The sequence below is a fragment of the Sceloporus undulatus genome, chromosome 4 (genome assembly GCF_019175285.1).
Source record: "Sceloporus undulatus isolate JIND9_A2432 ecotype Alabama chromosome 4, SceUnd_v1.1, whole genome shotgun sequence".
Lineage (NCBI taxonomy): Eukaryota > Metazoa > Chordata > Lepidosauria > Squamata > Phrynosomatidae > Sceloporus > Sceloporus undulatus.
Window position 1 is genome coordinate 193465541 of NC_056525.1, and position 17989 is coordinate 193483529.

Genomic DNA, 17989 nt, shown 5'->3' on the forward strand with positions numbered 1-17989 from the left:
TACCCTTAATTAGAGGCTCAATTAGAGGAGGAGAGAATGGGGCAAGCAAAGTGTGTGTGTATTAAGAAGTCTCTCCCAGGGACAACAAGGCAGCTTGAGAAATCAGGAAACCAGACGCATCTGGAGGCTTGCATTTTCACACAACAGCCATTACGTGAGTGGACTCAATTCGCAAGCAAAATGGAAACGTAAATCCAGTAGTTCTGCTATTTTATTTGTTTTCTGATTGACCTTAAATTCTCCCTGGATTCTCTTCTGATTGCATGCAGCATCATGTGGAAAGCAGCTGCAAATTTGTCCCTAAGCCTTGGATGACCCTGCATTGCCACTTCTTTAAACTTCCAATTTTGTCCTCTGTGATAACGTCCTATGGACTGAAACAACATGCAGGCATCTGACTAAGAGACAGACCCAAACTAGGGTTCAGCGAGAGCTGAGCATTTACACGCTTGAAGCCCTTGTGCTGACACATCTTGGTGTGTGCCCAACCAGATGGTGGGCCCCATGGGAATGTCACTCATGCGCAAGGGGCGTCAAAAGGCTGCATCATAAGGTTTATGGCACCCCTGTATTGGCGCAGGTAGGAGCTGCTTTTCATGGCTCCTTCTAGTACCAGGTTGGGGGGTGCGTGGTATGCGGTTGCCGCGTCCCCAATGCAACGCTTTGAGGGGTGGCATAGAGCTTTATGGGCTGTTTGTACAGCCCCTAACATCTCTAATTATTTTTTTCCTCCTGTTTTGTTTGTAACATGGTGCCTGATGAAGAAGCCCATGGAGCTTTGAAAGCTTGCAACAAGTATATTGGCTGCTTCAGCTTCATTCCCAATTTCCCTTTCCCTTTGTCCTACTTCTTGCAGATGATAGTATGGTTCGAAATATAGTATGTTGTAGTTGTAGACTACCGTTACATTTCTTCAGTTGAGAAATAGTGTCTGGAATCCTGTTGCAGTGTAAATACCCATTAAAAAAGCATGCACACTTTCTCGTTTATATTAGTGTAAATCCTGATTATACAAGCAGGTGCACTTCCTTGGAGATTATGCGAGGTGCTGTGCTAATTGAGTTTACACAAACCCTGTTGCAGCAGAGTAAACTCTTATGCAAACTCTTGCGTTGTTTATGAGGTTTTGTAAGGGTAGCCCATTGCCGTGGGTTTTGTAAAGGTAGCAAAGGGCTACGACACTGGGACGGGACCATAGTACTAAACAGTGATTTGGATCTTGACCAGGAATGGCTAGGTAGCAAGTGGGATCATCCGTCAACTTTGCTTAACACTTTGATGCTTGCCAAGGAAGAGCAACTAGTATCTGTCCTATATATTAAGTCATATGGCCAGTTTTGTCTTTATTTTTGTTTAATGTATAGATGGCAAAGCAGTTAAAGATGGGATATGAATCATGTGTACCTAGTTAATAAACTTTCTATTTTCTTCTAGAAATAAACCTATAAGGTAGTGCAGCCAAAGGTTATCTTGCAATTGTTCAATAAAACAAATATTTATAGCAAGATCTTAGATCCACGTGGATACTCCTCAAAAATTTCTGTTAACCAGTTCTTGTTCCCATTCCCAGTTCCAACAATATCCTCCAGAGGTGTAAAGGAGTTGTCTCTCTTACGTAAACAGGAATTCCCTCTTGTGTTCCTAGACAAGGGACTATACAGAAATAAGGATCATATGGCAAAATGTCATCTTTCTTTTTAGGTCTTATGTGTTTGTTTTCCACAGTTTGGCCTCTAAAGTTGAGTTTCTGCTCCAAACACCAGAACAATTGTTGTGCGTCGCTTGTTTGCTAGCGATATTGTGAGGGTTACAGCTGTAGATGGTAGTAGCATTTAGTTGTTCAAGATTTGCTTTTCTTAAAAAATAAAAAAAATGCATTCACAGTAAATTTTCACTGAAAGCACTTTATTCAGCATTTAAGCTCTCAGGGATGGTTGCCCTTCTTCCTCTTCAATTATGCAGTTTTTGTGAATTATAAGCAGCTATAGTTTTCTAATTAAACTTATACGGATCATAAGGCAGACTCATCACATTGAGAATAGCAGACTATAAAGAATAACTGTTTTTGTTTAAACAATGGCACCTCATTGAACACCAGGGGAAAAGTTTATTGGGGAAAAAGATTTGCATGTCCAAGTGAACATGGAGATTCCTCACCAAATAAATTTTGAAATAGTTCCATGACATATTGCTGTGAACATCAACCAGTGCTATGCATATTTTGTACAAAATATGAACAGAGATCTCAGAACTCTTTAGAAGCAAAAAGTAACATTTTGTATAGTGGGAACTGGTCCACAAGAGAATTCTTTACACCCATATACAAATAAATTTGTTGTTGTGTGCCTTCAAATCATTTCCAACATACGATGAGCCTAACGGAAACCTATAATGGGGTTTTCTTGGCAACTTTCTTCAGAGGGGGTCTCTGACACTGAGAGAATGTGACTTGCCCAGTGTCACCCAGTGGGTTTACACGGTTGAGCCAGGATTCAAACCTTGGTCTCCAGAGTCCTAGTCCAGCACTCAAACCACTACAATATGCTGAGCAAATCTGGACAGTATAGCAATGTATTCTCCTAATGCACAACCATCATTCCAAATTTCCACCCACGGCAATGGGCTACCCTTACAAAACCTCGTAACATAAACAAGAAAGTGTGCATGCTTGTTTAATGGGTATTTACACTGCAACAGGATTCCAGACACTATTTCTCAACTGAAGAAATGTAACGGTAGTCTAGAGCTACAATATATTTCGAAACATACTATCATCTGCAAGAAGTAGGACAAAGGGAAAGGGAAATTGGGAATGAAGCTGAAGCAGCCATAGACTATGTTTCCCCGATAAAGGAATTACAGTTTCGGCTACTCCTGCTACTAGTTTCAGTGCACCTTCCCATTGCTCTCTCCCTTATGACAAAAAGAGAAATGAAAAGAAGGAAGCACCAAGAGCATTATACTTTTAAAATTACAAACAGTATTATGTAGGACAACACAGACACTGATCCTGACACCATGCTGATGTGAGCAAGCAATCACACCAGCAACTGTTCCAGTCCACAGTGTAGATTCTGCAACTTGGTTGTGCACTGCTCTGTAGCTGACATACAACAGATGTACATGATGCAGATTACTTTTACAGTGGCTGCACGGCAATGCACAACCAATCTGCAGATTTTCACCCGCGCACACCCAGTCTTAGCTATGCCTTAGCTGGAAAACAATTTGCAAAAGAGGATTTTAAAGCTAGTCACATAATAGGGCTTTTAAACATGAAGCCTAGCTGAAAAGCCTAGCTCAGTCCAAAGCATGCACAAAGCTGCTGTGTCTAAAACCTTAAAGAATTAGCTTTGGATGATATTGCCAATATGATTACTTTAGAGTATGAAACAGTCTGATTTTTATCTACTTTAACATTGAAATGCTTGCTCAGTTATAACTATTCCAGTTGCATTTAATAAAATGCTGCTTGTTTGTGTCCCTTCACTTCTAATCTAAATGAACTCATTTTTATTATATTTTACATATTTCGTAAACAATTGTTTGGTTGTGCTCCAGCATAACCAAAATAAAAGGTAGAGGCTATTAAAATTAGAGAAAAGGAGCTAAGCAGGGGGTGGAAACAGTGATACTATCAAGGCAGGACTTCAGGGCAAAGACCCCAGTTAGTAAAACGAACTGGAGAGATCCCAAATAAAGCAGGGCTGGTTTATCACATTTTGAAGTAATATATATATCAAGCTGGATTCACAATCCACCTATTAGCAAAAGATCTCCTCTGCCATTTGGGGAAGAGGTGGTCATTCTTCCCTCCCTGACCCCACAGTCCACCTGTCATCAGTCCCCAACTCTCTGTATGACATTTTCAAGCTCTGGGGAGGAGGGGACAGGAAAATCTGCTTCTGAAAGCCCAGTTGCATACACCTAAATCTGGACTGAACACATCATCTAACAATACCCCGCATGTTAATGGCAATATCTTTGAGCCCAGCACCTAACTGCACGACTAGGTTGAAAAACCATGGGCTTTTTCATATTGCACAATTATACAGCACATTTCACTTTAACTGGTTTAATCCTATGGGTTCCTGGGATTTGCATTTCAGGGAGGAATACTTAGAATTCTCAGGCAGAGAGCCTTACTGGCTCACCAAACTACAAACCTCAGGATCCCACAAGATCTAGCCAGGGAAGCTAAGGAGGAATCACAGTGCTGTAACTGTGTAGTGTGAAAGGACTCCAGGACTGCCCTCACTTCTTGGTCAGTTCCAAACACCCAACCCTCATCCTACTGTTTTTCCAATGACTGCAGGTGTGCTGAAACATGACACATTCTGGATAGCCCAGGCAGGACTAATCCTCTTTAGATTTTGTACAAGTAGAGATATTCTTCTTTCTTACACCATATAATATGAGCTCAACCTTCACTGCAGCATTACCTCAGGGCATCTACTGCTCACAGTAGGCTCTAGCACAGTGATTCCCAAACTTTGTTCCTCCAACTAGTTCCTCCAAGAAACCAGCATTCAGGAATTCTGGTAGCTAAAGTCCAAAACATCTGGAGGACCAAAGTTTGGGAGCCTAGCTGCCGCAACTTAGGCCACTCGTCTTGGGCAAAGAGAGATTTTTTTTGCCCATGGCAAGATGCCTTTGGCCTGGCAGCCTTTGTGCTATGCCCCTTTTCCTTTTGTGTGAGTTGTAACAGCAGCAACCAGCTATCTGGGGTCAGATGGCTGCTGATACATGTCAACTGAAGAGGAATGACTAATGGTAATTAAGAGATTATCTTTGTTGTTCTGCACATTTTCTCATTCACTTGTCTCATAGTAGCTTGTAGTTTAATTATGTTATTTGTAGTAATTCTGGTGTCCACACGAAATTCAGTTTAAATGTACAAAGTATTTGGTTCTACTAGAATGGCTAGTGATCAGTTATTGAAACACTCTTTTAAAAATGTATGTTTTAGAACATGAACCTTGGTTTATGATGATCAAAGTGTTCACCATTTTTTTAAAATGTTGATTTGAAACAGCAGCAGAATAAGAGCTGGTTCATATTATTCTGTTTGCTGCTTTGTCTCCTCGCGTGGTCTACCTGTGTGAGCAGTGAAATGTGAGTGCCAGGAATTCATGGATTTCAGCCACAGGAACTTTCATGCTCTTTGAAGCTGTAAAATTTCCCCATGAGATCATAGGAGTCGCTGTGGCTGAGATCCGTGTCCTACTCACATGCTACACCGCTCACATAAATAGATACCAAGTAATGTGTAAATTGGCGCTAAGATACTCAGTATAAGGCAAGTTCCTCTAGAGAACAATCTGCATCTCCTAGTCAATTCACAAAGTGCTTTAGGTGGAATGAAAAAATGTTTAATTATAATCACTTACCACAATTTTAAACAGGAATTTAAACAGAAAAAAGTATTCATGTTCTCCTTTTTCAGTGTTTTAAGATACTGTACACTCTAGTTCTCAGTGTATTTGATGTGCTACAATTAATTTTCACTGCTGATTTGGAGCCAAAGATTTGAAAAATACATCAAACCAATATAAAATATTCAGTGTTTCCACCATGTCCTTTGTTCCTATTTTTCCTATCTCGATGATTCATAGTACCATTATCTGTATAAATACACACACTTCTGTCTATAGACTGGACCCTGTGTGAAATATTCCAAGTCCCATTCTCCTTAGCCCACCTTGTCATAGCTTCATGCATCTTCCACATTGTTCCTGGATAGCTTTCTTTTATGAACCAACCCCTTCATTTGTCCTTTTCTCTGGGACTTTGTTCCAGTCTTGCTGCAGCACCATTCACACTGTGCACCTGCTTACCACCAGAACATCTGCCTGTTCACAATATTTCATAGAATCATAGAGTTGGAAGAGACCGCAAGGGCCATCCAGTCCAACCCCCTGCCATGCAGGAAATCCAAATCAAAGCATCTCCAGCAGATGGCCATCTAGCCTCTGCTTAAAGAAAGGAGACTCCCCCTACACATCCGGGAGAGTGTGTTCCCTGTCGACAGCCCTTACTCAGGAAGTTCTTCTTAATGTTGAGGTGGAATCTCTTTTCCTGTAGCTCGCATCCATTGTTCCGAGTCCTGTTCTCTGGAGCAGCAGAAAACAAGCTTGCTCCCTCCTCAATATGACATCCTTTCAAATATTTAAAACAGGGCTATCATATCACCTCTTAACCTTCTCTTCTCCAGGCTAAACTTCCCCAGCTCCCTGAGTCGTTCCTTATAGGACATGGTTTCCAGACCCTTCACCATTTTAGTCGCCCTCCTCTGGACACGCTCCAGTTTCTCAATGTCCTTTTTGAATTGTGGTGCCCAGAACTGGACACAATATTCCAGGTGGGGCCTGACCAGAGCAGAATACAGTGGCACTATTACTTCTCTTGATCTAGACACTATACTTTTATTGATGCAGCCTAAAATTGCATTGGCCTTATCGTTGTGTGCCTTCAAGTTGCTTCTGACTTAAGCAACCCTAAGGAATGGGGTTTTCTTGGCAAAATTTGTTCAGGGGAGGTTTGCCATTGCCTTCCCCTGAGGCTGAGAGAGTGTGACTTGTCCAAGGCTTGTCCAGTGTGTTTCATGGCTGAGTGGGGAATTGAACCCTGGTCTCCAGAGTCATAGTCCAGTTCTCAAACCACTACACCATGCTAGCTCTCATATACTGCCCATGAAAAGCTTGCCCTACTATAATGTTGACTGAAGGAACTATCTCAAGTGGCACATGTTGAGAGGCAGTGGAGATGCTGAAACATAAAGCTGTCGCAACAGGAAGGATAAACCAGAGAATAATAAATGAATTGAGCAAACTATCCTTCTACTTCCCTATACATAAAAATCTTCCTTTCCGTTTCCCCTTTAATTTGATATTTTCCCACTATGTAAAAAGTCTCCTTTTCTCTCTCAAAACTTTCTGTCTGGGGAACACTGTCCAGGTAATGGAGCCAGGTGGCTTGTAAACTCAGGCTTGTAAAAAAAGTATTGCTATCTTTTCTTGCCTCCAACTGTAATATTGACATTTTTTCCATTAATAAAATATTAACAAAATTAGCTCCTGGCACATCAGGACCTGTGCATGTGATAGATCTCTTCTTCATGCCCAGTCTGTAATGGTGAGAATATGGCACAGACTGGACACAAGCCAAAAAGGAAACATGCGAAATCAAATTGCATGAACTATCTATATACTGTACAGCCATGTTTTTGATTTTTGTTTTCCTCACAGGATTGTGTCCTGCCCTGGAGAAAACATGCTCTCGCATACACCTACAGTTTTGTATATTGCTGCAGCCTTTGCAAGTTAGTCAAACAGTGGCAGGTAGAACTATGATCTGTGCTTGTGACAAACGACTTAAAGGCTGCATCCACACTGCAGAAATTATCCAGTTTGACATCACTTTAACTGCCATGACTCAATGCTACTGAATTCTGGGAACTGTGGTTTGGTGTGGCACCAGAGCTCTCTGACAGAGAAGGCTAAATGTCTCCCACAAGTACAATTCCCAAAATCCCATAGCATTGAACCATGGCAGTTAAAGCGGTATCAGACTGGATTATTTCTGCTGTGTGGATGCAGCCAAAGACAGCCCAAAGTGAGAAAAAAGAACTAGCTGATCAGCCCCAAAATAGATATGCAGTTTGACTGTGTGTTACCACTCTTATTAAGATGCAATACCCATATTCTGAGTCCAACTTGGACATACGTCTGAGATAATTGTTATTATCAAGCAATCTGAGTCTGTGCCGTACAAATCAACTTTATTCTTTACAATTAGTTGTAATGTCTTTTTCTTCTGCTTTCTTTCACTGTAGTTACACCAAGTTATTTATTGCCTTTACAAAGGCACAGATTGGTTTTCAATATTTCTCCTACCCTTTCTCCCATCACAGAACTGACTGCCAATTCGTTCTGATTACCCTTTTTCACAGAGGATGGGTCTCTTCCTTCTCTCTTGCTCCCAGAGGGAGAGACCACTTTCCTTCTCAGAATCAATGGTCTGATGGCAGCTGTATTAAACGGTAAACTTCCAGATGGGGTTGACTATAAAGAGCAGAGCTTCGTTAGCATATTTACATCCGATTGACAGAATCTGAGCCTTAACTCATCTACCGCGCATAAAGATTCTGATGCTTTTATTCAGTTTGATGAATCAAATGGAAATCGGTAGGGCTGAAGGATGCTCAAAGTATTACTATACTCAGTATGCAAGTGGCTTTTTCAATATTATTTTACCATAAGTTTCTGGCACTGATTTACACCAAACATTATAGGTCACTTAAAAAGAGAAAAGAAACCAGAATTATTATTATTATTAATTATATATATATATATATATTTAAAAACAGCCAGAAGTGCAAATAATAAGAAAAGGAAAGTGACAGCCACAATCCATTACAAAATTGAGCCAGTTGTGCCAGGTGAAATCAATCAGCACAGCCACACCTATATTAGACTTTTATTATCCTATTACTATAATAAACATTATGAATACAACCGTAAATAACTATCAACAATTGCAATTAGCCGCAATGGGAATCCTAAACAAGAGGGGAGTAAAGACTGGGACAACTCTTTGAGATTTCTACTGTACCTCCAACAAAGATTCTTGGACTGGAATTGGCTTTTATCTCTACAACATCTAAAGGTTTTTCCAGGTGCAGCAACACAGAAACAGAGGGGTCTGTGGCTTCATGAGAGACAGAGTCATCCTGGATCCCAAAGATGAGTTACTTTACTAATGGGCTTTAAATTTTACTGTCCTTTACTGCCACATGGCCAAGAAAGAAAGGCACCGAGAGCCCTCCAAACCAAACTACAGCAGAGACCACATCTATACAAAATGTAGGCCTGCTTGTAACTCACAACGCAGTCACCCCCCTTCCTCCTGTATGATTTTAAAAAATCTTTTGCCTGATGAAGAAGCCAGTGGAGCTTCAAAAGCTTGCATGATGTGTTTTATGAATGGCCAGTAAAGGTTTCACTCTTTCGTGATTTTGTTTTATTTTGCTGTATGGCCAGCACAGCATGAGAAAGAGGAAGAAACCGGGCTGGAACAGAATAAATGGGGAAAGTGCACATGTGACAGCTTCATAATGCAACTCTAGGAATGTTTGCTCTGACGTAAAGCTCACTACTTTTGAGTTTAATCGCAAGTAAGTCTGGAGAGCAGAGTTCGAATCCTGGGTCGGCCATGTAAACCCACTGGGTGACCTTGGGCAAGTCGCACTCCCTCAGTCTCACAGGACTGCAATGGTAAACTCCCTGAAACAGGGTGACCATAAGTCCTCCTTTTTTAGGGCATGTCCTGCATTTTCACCTTTTGAGCATGACTTTAGAAGCATGGATTTATATTTATATGAGTGTGTTCTGCTTTCATGTGGTGTCCTACTTTTTTCCTGGAATGTCCTACATTTTGCAGTGCCTTGTCATCCTTTGCAGTGAGGACATCTGGTCACCATGCTCTGAAGAAACATGCCAAGAAAACCTGGTAATAGGGTTGCCGTACGTTGGAAACGACTTGAAGACTTTGTGTGGCTTGTGATACAAGGGCTGCATCCACATGGCAGAAATAATCCGGTTTGAACCCACTTTAATTGCCCTGGCATCATGCTAGGGAATTCTGGACATGGTAGTTTGTTGTGGCAGAGTTTAGCTTTTTTGGTCTGCATCTGCACTGTAGAAATAATCCAGGCTGAAACTACTTTTGACAGTCATTGTTTAATGTTATGGAATTGTGGGAACTGTAGCTTTGTGAGCCATGGAGTCTTCTCTGTCAGAGAGAGCTCTGGTGCCACAACACACTACCATGCCCAGGATTCCCTAGCATGGAGCCATGGCAGTTAATGTGGGGTCAAACTGGATTATTTCTGCTGTGTGGATGCAGCCAAGGAAGGCACAACCTGATTTTAGACACTGGAGGTGTGTGTTTGGGGCAAGAAGACTCTCAGGCTGTCTCCACATTGCAGAACTAACCCGTTTTGACACCACTTTCACTGTCATGGCTCCATGCTATGGAATTCTGGGAATTGTAGTTGGTTGTGGCACCAGTGCTCACTCAGCAATTAAAAACCATCCCTGACTCCATCTTCGCTACAGAATTAATCCAGGTTGACACTGCTTTAACTACCATGTCTCAGTGCTATGGGACTTCTGGGAACTGTAGTTTTGTGAAGCATTTAGCAGGTCAAAGAGCTCTGGTGCCACAACAACCTACAATTCCCAGGATTCCACGTACTGAGCCATGTTAGTTAAAGTGGTGTCGCACTGGGTTTTTTGTGCAGTGCACATGCAGCCTGAGACCTCTGGTGTCACAACCAACTCCAGTTCCCAGAATTCCATAGCGTGGAGCCCTGGCAGTTTCTGGCCCAAAACACACTGCAGGAACAATCCAGTTTGACAGCGCTTTCACCGCCCTGGATCAATGCTAGGGAATTCTGGGAGCTGTGCTTTTGTGAGGCATTTAGCCTTCACTCTGTCAGAGAGCTCTGTTGCCACAACAACACTACAATTCCCAGGATTCCCTGGCACATGAACAGTCACGGCTGAACGCTATGGAATCCTGGGAACTGTATTTGTGTGAGACGCTGAACTTTCTCTGTGCCAGGTGCCACAAAACAAACTACAACTCCCAGGATCCCCTAGCACTGAGCCAGGGCAGTTAAAGCGGCCTCAAACTGGATTATTTTAGCAGTGTGCATTGGACCAAAGTGGTGTCCAGAGGGCGGCTGGAGAGAAAAGGGAGGGAAGGAGGGAGGGAGGCCGGCCTTCTTCTTCTCCTGACTCACCGACGGTGGCGATGTAGGAGGCGGGCGGCGGGAGCGGGGCCTGGGGGCGCTCTGTGTATCGCCTCAGGATGGAGGTCTTTCCCACAGAGGCCTCGCCCGCCATCACGATCTTGGCCAGCAGCGCCTTCCGAGCCCCGACGCCGGCGCCTCCCTCAGCCATCATCGCTCCCGGCGCCATCAAGGGAGGCCCAGCACGGCCTTCCCTTCCCTCCCTGGGCCCGCCTTCCTTCTCCGGCTTCCTCCTCCTCGCCAGGGCAAGGGCCCAGTTCTTCTGGCCCAAAGCCTCAAAAGTATCCTCCCTTCAGGCCCTCATTCACGTTTACTACGAACCCCAAGGCTCTTGGAGGAGGGAACCATACAGTGGGGGCGAACAAAAGGCAGTACTTGCCCATAGGGAAACCATATTTGCCCATAGGGAAACATTGGAGCATGCTTGCCCAATGAGTCCCCAGTGTATACACCTCAGAGATTCTCTATGGGCAAGTATGGTTTCCCTAGGGGCAAGTACAGTACTGTCATTTGCTTTAGTACTCCCTGTGTGTCGAACTGTATTATTTCCACAATGTCGATTAGGGCGATCAGGGTCCAAAACACACCACAGAAATAATCAAGTCTGCGGCTGCTTTAACTGCCCTGGATCAATGCTAGGGAATTCTGGGAGCTATAGTTTTGTGAGATATTTACAGCTTTCTCTGTCAGAGAGCTCTGGTGCCACAATGAACTACCATTCCCAGGATTCCCTAGCACTGAGCCAGGGCAGTCAAAGTGGTTTCAAGGTGGTTTCTTTCTGCAGTGTGTTTTTGGACCTCTGTTAGAGAGCTTGTGCGATATTGGGCCTTCTTTGGTCCAGAACACACACTGCAGACATAATCCGGTTTGGGAACACTTTGATTGTCCTGGCTGAATACTAGGGAATTCTGGGAGTTTTGTGAGACATTTAGCCTTCTCTGTCAGTGCACAATGAATGACAATCCCCAAAATTCTCTAGCACTGAGCCAGGGCAATCTCAGGTGTCCTAACTACAAAGGAGGGCAAGGCACCACAAAATGTAGGACAAACAACAAACTAGGGACACTCATATAAATGTTGTTTCATGCTTCTTAGTCATGCTCAAAATGGAGGACATTTTGAAATGCCTCCTGGACAGAAGGTTGACATGGAGGACATGTCCTAGAAAAGGAGGACCAAGTCTGGCCTCCCTGAGTGTAGATGCATCCTCAGTTTGATTTATACAGTATTGCACAGGAACTAAGAGGTGGTTACCTGAAAACGCTTGACAGAAAGGAAGAGGTCTGCTGCCTACCTAAGTGTGTGGGCTACAGATTACAGGGAGGCCATCTGCACTGCGGAAATAATCCAGTTTGACACCACTTTAACTGCCATGGCTCCATGCTATGGAATCCTAGAAATTGTACTTTGTTGTGACACCAGAGGTCTCTGATAGAGAAGGCAAAATGTCTCACAAAACTACTATCCCCAGAATTCCATACAATGGAGCCATGCCAGTTAAAGTGGTGTCAAACTGGGTTATTTCCACAGTGCAGATGGCCTCCGTGTAATTTCTAGCCTGCACACTTAGGTAGGCAGCAGACCCCTTCCTTTCTGCCAGGGCTTTTCAAGCAACCATCTCCTAGTTCCTGTGCAATACAATATAAATCAAACAAACTGAGGATGCATCTACACTCAGGGAGGCCAGACTTGGTCTTCCTTTTCCAGTGCGGATGCAGCCAGGGATAACTTTTAATTGCTGAGCAACAAAGCTCTAGTGAGCAAATTGTTGATGTTTCAGCCTCTGCTAAGATATGGCAAGCTCCCTTTGCCTTCAACATCAGCCATGGTAAATTGCCAACCTACCCACCCCTTCACTACAGACTCCTCAGTGCCTTTAATAGTAGTCACACACACACACACCATTTTTAAGCACTTGAAATCTCCATCCCTCGCACATACGCAAGCAGGAAACAGAGGGGGAAGCAATGGGGTGCTTGACATGCCCCCATTCAAGCCAATGGGGCTTGAGTATACGTGAATTTCCATTTTCGCACAGGAGACCAGAACAGATCCCCTGTGAAAATGAAGGGGTGACTGTAGTATATTCATTGTTAACTGCCCTTGAATAGATCTTGACCCAGGAGTTTACCATGGGAGGAATATCTCTTAATTACGAATGAAAAGAAAGTGGGGCCAGAATGAATTCACGTGAATTTACTAGTTCAGCGAATTTACATTAATTTGAATTGCGTTCAAATTGACTTGCCATTGCCCGAAAATAACTTGCCATTGCCCGAAATTGCATGTGATCACCTCTCACGCAATATCGTGAAACCCCATGATTGCGTTCGGATTGCCATTGGATTATACTTCCAATTTTCCTTGTCTGATAACGTCCCCAGAGTGACCCTGTGGATGAGACATCTCCAAGCCCCACTGTCTTCCACTGCTCTGCTCAGGTCCTGCAAATTTAGGCCCATGGCCTATCCAGTTTAGTCCATCTATCTGGCATGTGGACTTTATTTCTTTCTGCTGCTTTCCACTTTTCCTAACATCATTATCTTTTCTAATGATTCATTTTCCCTCATTATGTGGGCAAAATCATCCTTTGGCCTGTGAGGGAGTGAACAGGCAGGGCCAGCTCCACCAAGGCTAGCCTGAAGAAAGAGTGCCCTCCCTCCAGTCCATCTGCCTTGGTCCAGGCCTCAGAGGGAGAGAATAATCACTGGACTTCATCCCCTTCCCCACCACCATCCCCTTCTCCTTTTGTGTCGTGTCTTTTAGATTGTAAGCCTGAGAGCAGGGAACCTTCTAATTAAAAATAATAATTATAAGCCGCTCTGAGAGCCTTTAGGGCTGAAGGGCGGGGCATAAATACCATAAATAAATAAATGAATAAAATAAAAATGTGATAGCCTCCATTTGGTCATCTTGGCCTCCAAGGAAAGTTCCGGCTTGATCTGTTCTAGAACCTCTGCCTAACAAAGGGGCCTGTGGCCTCACAAAAGATGGAGACGTATTGCAAAAGAAGTATCTTTTTGGATTTTTTTTGCAAATGTTTGTTAAATTTCCTGGACTCTGAGAATCTCCTTGTAGCCACATGGCCAGAAGAAGGAGGTGCCAGACTACAGAAATACCCCCATGCCATCTGAACTGAAACAAACAGCAAAATGCAGGCCTAGGACTAACATCTTCAGTTGTTTTTCTCCTATATAGTTTTTAACACCTTGCCTGATGAAGAAGCCCGTGGAGCTTCGAAAACTTGCAACATGTATATTTTGCATTTTGGTTGACCCAATAAAGCTTTCACTGTTGGGTGGATTTTGGTCATTATTGGATTTGCTATATGGCCAACACAGCTACCCCTGGATGTTTTCTAGAACTCATTTGTTTGTCTTCTTGGCCTTCCATGGTATGCTCAGCACTCTTCTCCAGCACCATATCTCAAATGAGTTGATTTTCTTTCTGTCAGCTTTCTTTGATATGTTTAGCATACCAAAATTCAATTGGTAAAGTTTCCTCCCTTCCCTGCAGTCCAAAATAGCTGGGTGAGACCAGTGGTGTCACTACGGTTGGTGTCACCCAGAGCAGTAACTCGTGGTGTAAACCTCCCCTTCCATTGACCTCTTTCCATACCACACCATCCAGAAACCTTAGGCGCCATTCCCACTGGGCATATAGCGTGACATATATCACTACGATTCTGACTCGGATTTTTTTTGGTGTCGTAATCGAATTTGACCCCTCGTTCCCATTAAAAATGGTTGCAAACAGACCCGGGTTTTTTTTTACCCCTGTTTTCGTTCCCATTGGTATTTTCCCCATAGCAATTTGAAGAGGAGTTTTTTGCTCTCCGTTCCCATTGCCCTTCCGGGACCTCTTTTTTTAAAAGCAGCTGTCAATCAAGCACCTAAGCACTTGACGTCACAGCCAATCAGCTGCTTAGGCGCTTTTCCCCTCCGGGAAAGGGAAAAGGGAGCCTCTATTTGCCCCAAATCCCTTTGCATCCCAGGCTCTTCTGTGTCTTCTCAGAGTTCCTCTGGGAAAGAGAGAAGGAGCCTCTATTTGCCCCAAATCCCTTTGGGTCCCTGGCTTTTCTGTGTCTTCCCATAGTCCCTCTGGGAAAGAGAGAAGGAGCCTCTATCCCCCCCCCATCCCTTTGTCTCCCCTATTGCTCCCTGGGCTGTCGGGGGGGGGGGGCGATCAAGCAGGCATGTAATGCAAAGCCGATCTGCTGCTCAGGCGCTCAGGCAGAGGCAAAAAAAGGAAAAAAAAGAAAAAATACTGTAGTTAAAAATGGTGTTCAATGGGTCTCCTCACACATCGGTCTATGAATGTGGAGCAGGTGGGAGGTTGCAAGGGGCGTAATGTGTTTACTGCATTTGGAGGTCAATGTAGCGCGATCGCCTTACCCTGCTTCCCACTCCACCAGGGGAAAGGCTATGCAAATGAGGGAAATGGCGCCAGTAATGCAGGAAAGAGAACAAAGTGGGTGACACCCCTAAGATAGCCCCTTGAGCACTGCTCCTCCCATCCTCAAGTTCCCGAATCAGACACCCTTGTCGTTCCCATTCGTATGCCACGAATCAGACTCGGGAGGCACAAGAAAACTCGCTGGAAATGCGCTGTTTAAGTAAACCGGTTTATCAACCACTGATTCGGGTTTTTTCAGGATAATTTGATCACATGGGAGTCAGATTCAAATTCCAATGGGAATGATATCAGAGCAATGCGGATTGAATGCGTGCTCAAATGGGAATGATGCACCCATGTTCCATGTTATAAGTCAGTGGGAATGGTGCCTTTGTAATGTTTTTTGTATAATGTTACTCATGAACTGTAATTCTCCTATATCACTGAATGTGATATAGCTGTGACATAAACAACCAACAAAATTAAAATTATACCTTTAATTTACAATATCATATGTACAGCCTAAATATATTTAGATGTATATAGTTTCATGTACTGTATATACCTGACTATAAGTCGATCTCATGTATAAGTAGAGGGCAAGTTTTGGGGCAAAATTTATGGATTTTGATATGACCTGTGAATAAGTCAAGGGTAAAACTTAGCGGCATATAGCAAAGGACCAAAAGGATGAAGCAAACCAAAACAATGTCAGAAAACCTACAAAATTCTAGTTACTATGTTTATGCTCACTCTTATTGCTTGATGGATAAAAGAATAGAGAGGACTGGTGCTTCCAGGATAGATTATACTCTTGCCTTTCACCAAAGGATGATGCCTACTTTTAAATAAGTTAAGATACAGTACTTACATTGACCCATGGATAAGTCGACTCAGGTTTTTTGGGTCATTTTTTGACCTAAATTTCTAGACTTATACATGAGTTTATATAGTAGTAAAGAAAAACTTTGGTTATCTATTGGAGTTATTTATTTGTTTATTTGTATCCTGCTTTCCCCAAAAAATTGGCACTCAAACTGGCTCACTATTTAAAGAACAATACAGTGGGAAACATGCAAAAAGCACACTTTAAAATAGATTGGTTAAATAGAGTTGAGGGAAGGAGACTTGGATTACTCAGACAGACACAGGTCTGTGGTATAAGAAATGAACCCAACCAGATCCATAGGAAACAGTATATTGAATAATCATCTTTGGCCCTCCAAATATTTTGGAATGCAGTTCCAAGAATCTCTAACCATTCACCAAATGTAAGAGATTTTAGGAATTATAGTCTGAAAATCTGGAGGGCCAAAGGTTCCCCAGCCCTGTTGTACATTTGTTTTATTTTTATTTAATATAAGGAGTTAGTTCAGTGCCTACCAATGGGTGAGCTGCAATATTTTAAAATGCTTTTTCTCTTGTAGTTACAAAAAATGGGAAGTGAATCTTGCAGTTTAAGTGTATTGTTAAGTAATAAGAGAAGTAAGGCAGAAGCATAATAAACATCTTGTGGAACTTCCTGAAGCAAGTCTCTTGTCCTAAGTACAGATTATTCATCAGGATTATACCATACCATACTCATTCTTATTCATCATCGTTAACAACCTACACTCAGGTTAGGCACTCAGTCCACTTTTTGCCACCTGCACTTTTGTATGAGACACCCATGATAGGAAAACTAAAACCCCAATATCATGCACATTCATTCTCCTATGGTGGAGTGGCCATACCGCCTCACTTACAGAGAATAGTTCTTTGTTTGAATAGGCATCAGAGAATCATCCATTATTTGAAAGTGCCTCTCTCAGAAATGCTGTCTAGACCAAACTGAGTTTAAAGGTAAAAGAAATAAGGGACAAGAGAGACTTGTAGGTCCCAGAAACAGCATCTGGACATCAGATTTATCAGGCATACTGGTCATTTGATAGTAGACGTTTCAATTAAAGTAAGATGTATTCCACTTTCATTTAAATAATGTTTAAAATTTCTTCTACACCCATAAGTTTACACTAGGTTTGCAAATTCTCACCAAAATACTGTTCACATGGCACATTAGATTCAGCTTTGTCTGAAATTGTCTTTCTGGCTTGAGACCTGCTGGCATGGTCACAACAGAATAGACATCATGCAGCTGCCTCCTCACAAAGATTCACTGCTTCTTGAGGCCACAGTCTGTCTAGCCATTTGCTTACAGCCTGTTCCTCTCCCTTTCCAAGGAGAACATCTTTATTGTTTCTGCCAGGGATGATGATCATCATTGCTACTAGCTGACTCTTGGCAATGTTGTGCCTGCCCTTTTATACATTCAGCCAGAAACCTGTGGATCAATAACATTTTAGTACATGGTGAAATATCCATCCATTGACCTATTCTTAAGAACAAACAATAGTAAATAGAGTGTTCTCTACAGTATTGCATCTTTCATAGCCTTTCCTTTTACTGTCTCTATGAAAGCAACTGGACCCAACTCTAAGTTATATAAAGGCTGCTTTGGCAACACTAAAAGCTATGCTGACTCTTGTTAGGCTGCCAAAATGCAAATGTTTGGGCTTCAGAAGCCTACTGTCAAGGTTTTCTACTAATTTAGTTGACTCTTTAATAATGAATGATTTTTAATAACATAACATACTTATTGATACTGGTCTAGCACATTGATATAAACTTTGCTTCAGAATAGCATTTATTCACCCCAAATTTTTGTTTTGTTTAAGTTATGCACTATTTGAGACTTATGAGAAGGCAGAGTTTACCATTGATCATAGCCCCTTTCCTGGA

General features: G+C 42.6%; 2 protein-coding genes across 2 annotated transcripts in view; both read right to left on the reverse strand.

The window, feature by feature from the left end:
- The window catches only part of LOC121928465 (ras-related protein Rab-10-like), a 48684-nt gene extending 37669 nt beyond the window's left edge, over positions 1-11015 (reverse strand). Inside the window, exon 1 of the mRNA XM_042463229.1 lies at positions 10808-11015. Within this exon, the coding sequence (XP_042319163.1) occupies positions 10808-10985 (178 nt within the window). The 5' untranslated portion in view covers positions 10986-11015. The remainder of the gene's footprint in view (positions 1-10807) is intronic.
- The window catches only part of LOC121928461 (opsin-5-like), an 896145-nt gene that overhangs the window by 442007 nt on the left and 436149 nt on the right, over positions 1-17989 (reverse strand). The window lies entirely within an intron of this gene.